Source organism: Lontra canadensis, unplaced genomic scaffold (genome assembly GCF_010015895.1).
Source record: "Lontra canadensis isolate GAN:19392208 unplaced genomic scaffold, GSC_riverotter_1.0 scaffold3, whole genome shotgun sequence".
Classification (NCBI taxonomy): domain Eukaryota; kingdom Metazoa; phylum Chordata; class Mammalia; order Carnivora; family Mustelidae; genus Lontra; species Lontra canadensis.
The window spans coordinates 33552123-33565980 of NW_022630997.1; the positions used below are offsets into that span (position 1 = coordinate 33552123).

The following is a 13858-nucleotide window of genomic DNA, read 5'->3' on the forward strand; positions in this document are numbered from 1 at the left end:
AATCCTGAATTATGCTGAAGAACCAGGAAAGAGGTACCCTAGCAGTTCACAAAACCTGTACACAATTACCTGCTAAATGCCAAAGGCAAAAAAATCCAGCCCCAGCCCTATTCCCAACAGAAAAGACTGATGGAGCCGAGGCTTCCATCCTTCCCTGGCTCTAATATTGTCTTATATCATTCTTTATGTGTGTAGAGGAAATATTTAAGACACTTATAAATGGGGGAAAGAGGTGTGCCTGGGTGGCTCAGTCATTAAGTGTCTGCCTTCAGCTCAGGTCATGATCCCAGGGTCCTGGGATCGAGCCCCACGCATCAGGCTCCCTGCTCAGCAGGAAGCCTGCTTCTCCTTCTTCCACTCCTCCTGCCCTGCTCGTATTCCCTCTCTCACTGTCTCTCGCTCTGTCAAATAAATAAATAAAATCATAAATAAATAAATAAATAAATAGGGGAGAGAAAGAGACTTAAAGGGCAGAGAGGTTCTCCACTTGGTAGACTACATAATACCTACAACAACCATAACAGTCCCATACAAACCGACACACTCAAAACACTTATGTATAAACCAAAATGGAATTCTAAGAGGTATAAGTAACATATACAAAGGTGAAAAAAAAAACAAAAAAACAGAAACAAATAAGAGGAAACAAAACAAAAAATAAAATGGAAGACAACATACCAGTAATTACATTAAATATAAAGGATGTATAGACACACCAATTAGACAGACTGGCAGACTGAGACTGAATAAAAAATCATGACCCAATCACAGGCAGACACAAGAAATTCACATTATATGTAACAATATAGTTGTTTTAAAGTAAAACAGGAAAAAGTTTTATCATGCAAAAAAATCAAAAGAAAGTAAGAGTTGCTGTGTTAATATCAAATAAAGGAGGATTCAGAGCAAATTACCAGGTACAAAAAGTGACCTTATAAAATGATAAAAGGGCAATCTGCCAAAAAAACATAGTGATCTTAAATGTGTATACACCAAATAACAGAACTGTGCAATATATGAAACAAAAACTGATAGATCTGAAAGGAGAACAGAAAAATCCACAATTACAGTTGGAAAGTCTAATGCTCCTCTATTAATAAGTGATACAACTAGACAATATAATCAGCAGTGATACAGAAGGACTCAAGGACACCATCAACAATCAGGATCTATTCAACATGTATAGAATATTCCATCCAGCAAAAACCAAATAAACAGTCTATGCAAGAGTCCATAGAACATTTACCAAAAGAGACCATAGTGTAGGCTACAAAACAAATCACAGCAAACTAAGGGAATAAAAATTGCACAGACTGTGTTTTCTGACCACAATGAAATTAAATTAGAAATCAGTAACAGAAAAAATGGTAGAAAAATTTCCAAACCCTTGGATACTAAACAACATAATTCATATATCAAATACGTTTCAAGGGAAATTAAACACACACACACACACCCCAAATACAAAAGAAATACATATTGAAAGTTGTAGAACACAGCTACAACAGTAACAGAAAAGAGAAAAAAAAACCCTCAAATCAATAAGCTGAACTGCTACCTTAAGAAACTTGGGAAAAAATACCAAATTAAATCAAAAGTAAGTAGAAAAAAATAATACAATAAAGAGCAGAAATTACAGAAACTGAACACAGAAAAAAGGAGAGGTAATCAAGGGGGGAAAAGTTGGTTCTTTGAAAAGTTTGATAAGATTGACAAACCACTACAAATGGTAAGAAGATCAGAGAGATGATTCAAGTTACTAAATCATGAATGAAACAGGGTCACAATACAGATCCTCCAACCACTAAATGGGAATACTATGAACAATTTTACAGTCATAAATTTGACAAATAAGAAGAAATGGACAAATTCTTCGAAACCACAAATTATAAAAACTCATCTGAAATTAAAGACATCATCTGAATAGGTCTATAACAATTAAAAAATTCCCCAAAAAAGAAAGTTCCAGGCCTAGATGGTCCACTGGAGAATTCTACCAATGTTTAAAGAATTAACACCAATTCTATACAATCTTCCAGAAAACAGAACTAGAGGAAAGAATACTTCCCCACTCATTTATGAGGCTAGAATTACCCTAACAGAAAATCAACAAATACAGTACAAAACAAAAAACCAGAAATCAACAGACCATTACATTTCATGAATATAAACATAAACAAGTCTTAACAAAACATTATTGATTAGAATTCAGAAATATGTAAAAGAATTATACACCATGATGGGGGTGGGTTAGGTCAACAAGAGTGACTCAAAAATGATCAATGCAATCAATAGGCTAAAGTGAAAAAAATTACATGTTCATATATATTAGTAAAGCAAAAAGGACTGAACGAAATGTAACACACATTCATGATGAAAACTCTCTGCAAACTAGGAATAGAAAGGAAATTTCTCAACTTGATAAAAAGCATCTTTCAAATACCTATAGCTAACTTTTATTTCATGGTGAAAGACTGAATGTTTTCCCCTTAGATCAGGAATATGGCAAAAATGTTCACTTCCATCATTCTTATTCAACATACTACTGGAAGTCCTAGCCAGTGACATGATGTAAGAAAAGGAAATAAAAGACATATAGATCAAAAAATTGAGAAAACTGTTCCTGTTTGCAAATGACATGACAGTCCACACAGAAAATCTAGATCTATAGGAAAAACCCAGAACTAGGAAGTAAGTTTATTAAGTTCATAGGATACAAGATCCATATACAAAAGTCAATTGTACTTCTAAATACCAGCAATGAGCGTATGAAACTGAAATTTAAAAGACAATACCATTTATAATTACTAAATATGATGAAATAATAAATCAAATAAAGTATATGTAGAACTTGTATCCTGAAAACTAGAAAATGTTGATTAAAGAAATTTTTTAAATGATTTAAATTAATGGAGAGATACACCTTATTCAAGAATTGGAATACTCAACATACTAAAGATGTTAATTCCAAAATGATATTTAGGTATAACACATTTTCTCTCAAAATCCTGGCAAGATATTTTTTTAGCTAAACACAAGCTAATTCTAAAATTACACTGAGGGGCACCTGGGTGGCTCAGTGGGTTAAGCCTCTGCCTTCGGCTCAGGTCATGATCTCAGGGTCCTGGGATCGAGCCCCGCATCAGGCTCTCTGCTTAGTGGGGAGCCTGCTTCCTCCTCTCTCTCTCTGCCTGCCTCTCTGCCTACTTGTGATATCTGTCTGTCAAATAAATAAATAAAATCTTAAAAAAATAAAAAGACACTTTATAAAATTACACTGAAAACCAAGTAAATTAGAATACAAAAGCAATTATGACAAAGAAAAAGTAGGAGGAATCATTCAACTTAAGACTTTTTATAGTTCTAGCAATCAAGACAGTGTAGTATTGGTGGAGGGGTAGACACACAGATCAATGGAATAGAAAACCTAGAAGTAGATATATACAAATATATAGTCAACTGACTTTTGACAAAAACGCAAAAGGAATTTAATAGAGAAAGGATAATATTTTTAAAAATGGTGCAAAGTAACTGGATATTTGTAGGAAAAAAAATGAACCTTGACCCAAACCTTATATCTTACATAAATATTCATGGAAAATGGATCACAGAGTTACCTATTTCAACAATTATTTATTTATTTATTTATTTATTTATTTATTTATTTATTTATTTGACAGAGAGAGAGAGAAACAGAGAGAGAGAGAGAACAAGCAGGGGGAGGAGCAGATGGAGAGAGAAAAGCAGGCTCCCCAGTGAGTAGGGAGCCCAAGAGGGGACTGGATCCCAGGACCCTGAGATCATGACCTGAGCTGAAGGCAGATGCTTAACCGAATGAGCCACCCAGGTGCCTCGTGGATCACAGATTTAAATGTAGAATGTAAAACTATAAACATCTCAGAAGAAAACAAAAGTTTTCAGTGTCTTGGTCTTGGTTTATAAAGAGTTTAGACATAACATCAAAAGAAATCCACAAACGAAAAAAAAATCCACAAAAGAAAAAAAAATGTTGATAGATTGGACATCAAAATTAAAATCTTTTACTCTTGAATGACTCTATGAAGAAGATGGAAAGACAAACTATCGGGGTGGGGTGGGAATACCTGCAAACCACATACTTTACTCTTACATAAGGACTGAGGGAGTATATAAAGAACTCCACATTCAACAGTAAAAAAATTAAAAATCAAGTGAGAAAATGGGAAGACATGAAGATATATTTCAAGGAAAATGGCAAATAAGCACATAAGAAGACATTACTAATATTAGTTATTAGGGAAATAGAAATTAAAACTATACTGATATAGCAATACACACTTACCAGAATGGCTAAAATTAAAAAATAGTAACACTACTAAATGCTGGTAAAGATGCAGAGAAACTGTCACTCATACAATGTTGATGAGAATCTGTTCTGGCATTTGTGATAAATAGCTTGGTAATTTTTTTGAGTACTAAACAGAGAACTATCATATGCCCCAGAAATCACACTACTGGGCATTTATCCCAGAGAAATGAAAATTTACATCTACACAAAATCCTCTACACAAATACTCATAGCAGCTTTATCTGTAATGGCTAAAAACTAGAAGTGATCAAAATGTCTCTCAATGACCCATATCAATGGAAAAATACTTGGCCATAAAAAGGAACAAAGTATTGATAGACACAACTCTTTGGATGAATTTCCAAGGTGTTATTCTGAGTGAAAAAAGTAGTCTCAAAAGCTCATACACTATCTAGTATCACTTACATAACATTCTTGAAATGATTTGAATAATAGGCATGGAAAATCAGATTAGTGGTTGCCATGAGGAATGGTAGAGGAAGAAGGGAATGACAGTGATTATTAAAAGGCAGCACACAAGGCAGAACTTTGTAGTGGTGCAGTAATTCTGTTTCTTAAATACAGTGTTGTTGCCAGAATCTACACAGTAATAAAATGGCATAGAACTACACACATACTACAGCCAATTTTCTGGTTTTGATATTGTACTACACTTATATAAAATGTAATCATTACAGGATATTGGGTGAACCATACAAAGGATTTTTATTACTTTTTATGGATCTATAAGTATTTAAAATAAAAATTTAAAAATAGAGGAATAAAACCACAATGCATATTAGAATAATACAGAAGAAGATTACTTAAAATGCTGATTATATTGGTAGGGTCATATTTTCTTGGGAAGGGATGGAAAACATGTCTAAGGTATTCTCATCTCTATAAAGTGAAGGTAATTTCCCTGAGTATGAAAAGAAGAAAGATTATTTAGTCCTTTCGACAATAAACAACTGAAATAGCTATAAAATACAAGACTAAAAAAACCCTGAGACCAGGCAAGATCAGAAATACCAGACATCTGGGCAACACTACACAGCAGCACTAAAAGCAGGTATTGCCTCCCCATGATTCCCTATCTATTGGGAGTGTTTCTAAAACAAAAGAGAACTTGTAGAGAAGAACTTAACTTTGAAACTTCGAAGACTCAGGATTTATAAGATGTAAGGAAAGAGTGGGAGACCTGATCTTTAGCAAAAAGACAGCAGAAGCAACCCAAGTTCCCAGATGCATGGATCTCTTCCAGCAGTGAGTGCTGGAACAGGCTACACTCCTGAACTGAAGTGTATCGTAAGTGACAGCAGTTTTAAGATGGATCTGAGAGCCAGAAGGTCTAGTCCCCAAATCTGGAAAACATGTCTACCTTTCTCTGGTCCAGAAATAGAGCTTCACTCTCCTATCATCTCAGGTTTACCCTAAGAATCAAGCAATGTCTTTGATTTAGTATCCAAAACCCTTAGCACACTGGGATTGAAATACAGAATAAACTAGTCTAAGTTCATTGAATGAATCAAAAAATGAACCTATGGTTTAAAAGCTGAAGGAATGTACTTTGGTGGAGATCATTAATTCCTGCTACTTAGTTCAGGTTTAGAGCCTAATCCAATAACCGTCACACAGAACTGAATTATGGACAGTCTAAAACGAAATGCTGTATAAATGTAAAATACCCCTAAATATCAAAGAATTGGTGACAAACAAAAATCAAAGCTCAGAATGTAAAAATTCTCAATATCCTCTTTATACTGATTCCACTTTTTAATGATACTACTGGGTTAATAAGATATTTTGTTAAAATTAATTCTGTGTTTCTCTTTAATTTGGATTCTAGGGCATTTACATTATACATGCAGCTCACATTATATTTCTACTGGAGCACTAATAGAGAGGGCAGAGAGTGCATAATTCTTTCTTAGTTGATGCCATGAACTCATAAAGTTCCTTAAGCTCTAGCCGAGAAAGTACCTTTTGCTCATCTGAATCTATTTTAAATTTTCTGATGACTTCCAAGATGAAATGGCAGATATGAGATGCTTTCTGCTAGAGAAATGTGGTTTCTCTAAAACACCTTGTTTTATATGAAACAAAGAGAAGTAGGTAGGCGTATGAATATACTCCTGGAATCCAAGCGGGAAAATAAAATCTACTTGTAGAAAAACATACCTGGGATATCTGACATAAATAGTTTAACAATATACACAATATTCTAATTTATACTTTAAATTCATGGGACATAAAAATAACCAAATAAAGGAAAACATGAAAAACAGAAGTGTCTGAAACTCGGGGTTTTAGAGGTAACTTCATTTCTCTCAAGATAAAGCCTACCAGGTCTTCACATAAAACACTGTGAGAACTCTGTGTGGGATTAGACAAGGAACTAATTTTTCCAAGAACACTTGTAGCTCTTCCCTCAAAGAGCTGCTTTTTCTTAATGCTGATGTGAGAACAGATGAGAGTTTTCACCTCAAGTAAGTTTAGAGGATTTTTATCTTAACACCGAAGAGATAAAACTCTTCCTGATTCATGATTAGTTTGCCAATTTCTCCCTCTTCTGGGAGAGTCTAGGAAGCTCCCTGGAATAGTCTTACTTGCTCCAGAAGGGTCTGTAGCACTTGGCACTACAACACTGAGCTTTCCTAGAAGATGAAGCTCTATCACTAAAAAGATTTCTGCCTTCTATGCACTCAAGTCCCCTCCACACTCTGAATCTACCTCTCCACCTAACTTCACCTAACTTGATTTATCAAGTTGCTTCCTGAAAGTGAACAGGATTATCCATTTCTCATCTGATTCCTATCATTAAATTTCTAAGAGTAAAATCTCTCTACATCCTGCCCACACCCTTGATGTACAAGTCAGTAAATTGAACTCTGTATTACACAAATGAAGTGGATCCCAGTAGTAGAAAACTTTGGTGCTGTCCTTTGTTTTCCAACTACTGTGTAGATAAACTTTGCTTCTTCAATGGATACTTTAAACAAAGTTTTAAAAATGCTTTCTATATTTCTGGCGTTTGGTATTAGAGGGTGCCGATTTAGATAGCCCTAAAATTTATGACTAGATAAATCACCCAATTGCTAAAATGGTCATATTTAATTTGTTCTTAGCCTTGAAAAACAATTCTATTTTCAGTTAGTGGCTTCAGATGTATCCAAAGGAGTTATAGTACAAATGTTTAAAAATCAGTGTAACAATACACATAATAGGATTCTTGTTGTATTGTCATAAATGTCATGAGGCTGGCATGTGATGTCTCAGTAAAGATGGCTCCTGTCAGCATTTAGCTCATTGAAACACAGACCATATTCAATGGTCCATATCTAAAAATGATCACACATAAAAATTTTTTTTCTTTGACACCAAAAATTTAAAAATAATTACATGATCACATTATAATTATTTGTTTAAACACCAATTTATATGTATATTTCACTTAAGAATACTTCTAGTGGCATATGCTATATATAAACAACAGTGAATGTAAATAAAGACCTCCACAAAGAAATCCTTAATTCCCTCTGAATATATATGAGTAGTAATATAACACCTCACCAATTGGGATAAAATGAAATGCCAAAGTAAAAAATCAGGACATTAATCTCACATAAAAATTAACTAATAATGCTTCCCATTCTCAAATCAGGAAGGCATACAGTGTGAAAGAAAAAGGACTAAGGAGAGAGTCCTCTTAAGACAAATCTTTAGGTTATGATGTTCCTTTCACGTAATACTTTATGTTATCTCCCAGGCAAGCAGAAAAAGGGGGGGAGCAGAGTTCTTTAATAGTACATATAGCATGCTGCTAGGAAGTTAGCAAACTCCTTCTCCTTGGGAAATTATGAACAGTTGACATGATTTCTGTGATATTTCTGTGATAAAGTTTTCTGATTTTATCTTTTCTATTTTTTTTTAAAGATTTTATTTATTTATTTGACAGAGATCACAAGTAGACAGAGAATCAGGCAGAGAGAGAGGAGGAAGCAGGCTCCCCGCTGAGCAGAGAGCCCGATGCGGGGCTCGATCCCAGGACCCTGGGATCATGACCTGAGCTGAAGGCAGAGGATTTAACCCACTGAGCCACCCAGGTGCCCCTATCTTTTCTATTTCATAAATAGCTATTATAAGAACATACTTGACTATGATATTTTGAACTATATGTATAATCTAGTAAATCTGAGACATGAGAACCTAATTCTAAGCACAAAGAATTGCTGATAATCCTGACCATATTCTAATTGCTGAATTTATATAAGTCACATACATATCTATTAAATAAACTATAAAATGGATTAAATCTTTGATCCACCTCTAGAAACTAATTCTAAGAGAACATTTAAAAATACATAGGAAATCATCTTTCCTCACCTCTTTGCTATATAATAAAGTGAGTTCTTAATATATGAGAGAAAACTAGTAACAGATCTAATTGTGCATATTCTGAATTTCAACTGGTAGGCAACTTTCCCACTGATACTGATAAGACAGCATTTATTTCTACATTCAATTTTAAGAGTAATCCAGGTGAGCCATTCATTATCTGACAGGCCAAGAAGATCCTTTGCGTCCAGTTTGCAATCCCTTCTTTGAGATTCAAGGGATAAATAATAAGAGAGTTGATGGTCTGAGTCTAGAAATTTTTTCTTTTTCTTTTCTTTTTTTTTTTTTTAGAAATGTTCTCTTTTTTGATATTTTGGCTTCTCTAGTTCACTTAAGATATTTAAACAAAGGCTCTGTAAAATGTATATATTGCGAAAATTTAGAATTTACTTAATGTGCAAATCTTCACACAGTGATGTTAAATGCTTTGCAACAATACTAGAAAGACATTAAAAATATTTAATTCAGTCTAAGATAATGCTACTTATAAGAACATGCTTGTACACAAATAATAATGTCATACTATCTAAATAAACTTTTATAAGTTTATACATTTTAAATGAATCTTCTCACATAATCACCATCTCTTCTCACATAATCACCATCTTCCTAGTATTCCTAATCTCACTTCAACTATTTTTGTGTGAATGATTAGATACCTTCCACACTACTGTTGTTCTTTTCCATGTTACCCATTTCACCATTTTATCTGGGTACTCTGTCCCTCAGATGAATATTTCACCAGAAGCAGACTTACCCACTTTCCTCTTTTTTTTTTTTAAGATTTTATGTATTTATTTGACAGAGAGAGACACAGTGAGAAAGAGAACCCAAGCAGGAGGCAGCAGGAGAGGGAGAAGCAGGCTTCCCGTTGAGCAGGGAGCCTGATGTAGGCCTTGATCCCAGGACCCTGGGATCATGACCTGAGCTGAAGGCAGCCACTTAACAACTGAGCCACCCAGGCACCCTCCACTTTCCTCTTAAGGTAGCATCTTTTCCAACAGCTCGTTCATATCTCTTTTTCCTCTGTCTTTCCCTCCCTAAATCTGAAATCCAGCTCGCTTATTTTCCTTCATTTCTTCTAACAATGTCCATCATTTTTTTTTCATTTTTCTTTCCATGTCCTAAATGACTGCCAACAAGTATTATGAACGGTACCTCTCTCCTCTCTACCATCCTTCTCTGCCTTTTACTATAACCAGATTACTTCCTTGGATGCCAGAAGTATTCTGAGGACATGCTTACATATGTCTCATAAACCTCTGAAGGAGATCCTCAACTAAGAGTGTCAAGAAGGGCAATTAAATTTCCCAAGATATTCAGAAAATGGTAAAGAACAAGGATTCAGACTATAACTTTCATTCTTCCCAAAGTCTTACTAGCCAGATCAAAAAATGTTACCTACACTCAACCTGGAGATTTTAAAATACAACACGCTTTGATTCCCCAAACTGCTACCTAACAAAATCACTGTGGTCAAAGAAGGATCCCACTGCACCTCCCCATCACCAACATCTTGCTTAAAGATGTTGGGTTCCTGCTAAAAAACGAACGTGCAGAATCAAGTATAACTTTTTAGAAGAGAAAAGAAAATCTTTATTATAGTAAATGGTTTCTAAAATAAGGTAATTTTATTTCAAATGAATCCTAAGTCCAAAAAACATAAAAATCAGAGAATAAACTCAATATTTAACCTCAATAGTTAATAATTATCATTTAACTAAGTAAATAAATATATGTAACTACCTCTTTAAATACAACTCAGTAAAACTACTTTTCCAGATAAAATTTTTAATTCTATTTTTAAATGGACTTTACACAACTTCAACCACTTCCCTAAACATACAACTGTGTTGCAGCCAAAATAATATACTTACTGTTGTCTAAAAGTATCTTCCTACCTCATCACCTTTACTTTTACTTTCCTTTCGTCAAGGATATTTGTTCCATGTCAATCTGCAAAATCTCTCTCAATCCTTTAAGGCTCCTCAGTGCACCTTTGGGTGAAGGAACCTTGTACTAGCAGTCAGAAGCCTATCTTAGCCACTGACAGACTATGAAAATTTTAACATGCCATTTAACCTCCCTACCTTCTGTTAACTTGGATAGCTATAAACAAAGGTGCTAAGCCAAGTGATTCCTATAGCAGTAGATAACAAGGAAGCCTAAAGTCTGGGTTTATTAACAGCACTAGGCTGGAAAACTGACCTTCATTTCACCCAAATTATAGTAAAATAACAGAGCAATGTCTTGGGGTTGGTTTTATACCATTTACTTTTGTCTGATTAACAGTTTTCAGAACAGAAAGATGAAGGAATCCAGAGATGGTATAAAAACTCCCATGAGAATGGGAAAATGGAACATCTCACACTTAAATCACCAATCTACTTAGGAATAGTGTCTGAAAATACAAACATCTGTGAGGAAAACTGAAGAAACAGGGAAACCCAAACCTTCATCTAGAAGCAAAAGGCATAGTCTTGTTTTGAAATTTCCTTCACACTAAGCTTCCACATCCTTTAAAGAAATATTCTATCTTCTCTGTCTACTGGCATCTTTTACTTTCTAGAATTCAACCACAACCTTCACCTTTTTCACCAAGTTCCTTGATTCTTCAGACGAGACTTTCCCAATCCTTTGAACCTAACAGAACTCACTGCACTCTAAGTGTATCACAGCACCAGTCCCTTTAATCAACACCTGCTCATGAAAGAAGCAATCCTGAGTGGTCTGTGTATTTTCTTCCCCAATTCTTATTTCTACTTCAAGAGCCTAAAAACTGAGATGGGAGAGACTCACAAACTTTTGTTGAATAAATTATTAGCATCGCACCTTATGTGAGCACACACAAAAAAGTTACTTATTAGATGAAAATGAAAAAAGCATTTTATAAACTTTAAAGCCTATAGCTAAGTTTTAAAAAATGGGTTGTTGATTATAATAACCATTATGGTCCCCTGTTCGTTTCTGTTACTAGGATTCCACTGCTAAAACAAGGCAAAAGAAGAGTCAAATGTGGCTTATTAGGCATTCTCTTTAAAAAAATGTCTAATAGTTGGCACCCAACAACAGGATTAGGATGACTAGCAGGCCATGCGATGACCCTCTGGCCCAGGCACGTCCTGAACTTAGTTTCAGAACTCAGATTAAATTATGGTCAGTGTATGTTAGCCTAAATATGTTTTGAAAAACAAGAAAACTTGGTTACTTTATACTGTTTAGAAGAAACCATTCCCTAACCATGCCTAAAACATAACCTTTACTATCTATATTTTAATGCATTAATTCTAAACAGCCTCAACATCTGAGTAATTATAATAGGATATATTTGAAAGTTTCAACAACAACAAAAGAATAAGCTACATCACGTATTTCCAAAGAGTCATGCTGTTAAAAAGGGAAGACTGCTTAAATATTTACTTCTTTCAGGGCATGGAGAAATACCACTCTCATAAATACATGCAATGAGAGGAGATTAAACATTCAAATAAGATGCGCTACAGTGTGCAGAACGGAAAAGCTATTAAATGCACATTCATTTATATAAAAGACACACAAGAGAAGCTTTAGAAAGCACATAAACACCTAAGAGACAAGAAAAATCAACTTACCTAAAAAAAAAAAAAAATTACAGCCATGGCAGATTCAAAATTATTAGATTAAAGTAAAAAGAGTGAAACGAACATCAAAAGAGTAAATGACATGAGAGAGTTTAAGGGCATATGTTACTTACAGGAATTCTTCTCCAGGGTGTTTGAGTATATTTATCAGCATATGTGCATTTTTCCTCTTTAGAATTTTGGTGGCAGTTACACCGAGTTGCCTGAATAAAACCACAAAATTTACACGGGTATAATTCTATATACACATATATACATACAAAAATAATTAGAGGTTGGGGCACCTGGGTGGCTCAGTGGGTTAAAGCCTCTGCCTTCAGCTCAGGTCATGATCCCAGAGTCCTGGGATGAAGCCCCGCATCAGGCTCTCTGCTCGGCGGGGAGCTTGCTTTCCTTCCTCTCTCTCTGCCTGCCTCTCTGCCTACTTGTGATCTCTGTCTGTCTAATAAATAAATAAAATCTTTAAAAAAAATAATTAAAGGCTCTTTTAAAGGGTAAAAGACCACCGTCACACACAAAAAAAGGTAAACATCCAGGTCTATTCATTAGTCTCCCATCTTATTCAGAGACTGGATTCCAGAGTCAGTCAGTAAAGCTAAAATTCTGAATAGTGAAAATTAACCTTGGGAATCTCTTACACTGTCCATAAATACACTATCTATGATCTTATGTGTATAAATATATACTATACTATGTATATAATATATTAATATATATAATAATATATATTATAATGTAGAATATATATAATATACAGATTATAAGGAATACAATTGCAAAATATAATGTATTTCTCTAAACTATAATGGTACTACAGTCACTACACCATAGTTTCTTAAATTCATTTTTGATGGCACTCTATGGATATTAAACACCACCAGTCCACAGATAAGGCTGTCTATTCACATGTGTGGTGCTTTTAAGCCTTCTTAATGATGTGTTAACCTTATTGAACGAAAGAATTTGAAGGACCACTGAATTTTGACAAGATCCATCTGACCATTCCAGTTCACAAATGAATTCTCTGCATATGATTCCACTCAAAGCATACTCATTTAGACAACACAAAGCAACGTACCTTTTGTGGAAACTTTGGTTTCTCAAATAAATAATGATCAAATTTTTAAAAAGAACGAGAAGACATAATGTGAATTTCTCACTAGTGTGGAGTATGGTTATATTCCAATACATATATTGGAATATATATATTATTTATTAAACAACCTCACTGGAGGTAAACTTTCTTGTAGGAAAACCTACATAATAAATTCTTAACTACTGCATCAAATTAAAATTAGGTGTCTTCTTTTAAAAAATTTACCAAAATTCAGAATTTTTCTTATTTTCAATCAGATCACTCCATTTTCCATATATAAAATAAGATCTAATTAAAAACAAAAATCTTTGCAGAATAGACATTTTCTATTTCTTATAGTACAGACATATTTCCCATTCCTAAAAAATGGGATAGTGAATGAAACAAAATTCACCATATTAAGTAGGCAACTTAAGA

At 34.2% G+C, this 13858-nt stretch overlaps 1 protein-coding gene across 12 annotated transcripts in view; it reads right to left on the bottom strand.

Moving 5' to 3' along the window:
* The window catches only part of CCSER2 (coiled-coil serine rich protein 2), a 183470-nt gene that overhangs the window by 20413 nt on the left and 149199 nt on the right, over positions 1 to 13858 (bottom strand). For all 12 annotated transcript variants that reach the window (XM_032838474.1, XM_032838464.1, XM_032838469.1 and 9 more), the window contains one exon: positions 12459 to 12548. In XM_032838474.1, the coding sequence (XP_032694365.1) occupies positions 12459 to 12548 (90 nt within the window). Of the gene's footprint in view, positions 1 to 12458; positions 12549 to 13858 lie in introns of those variants that run through there.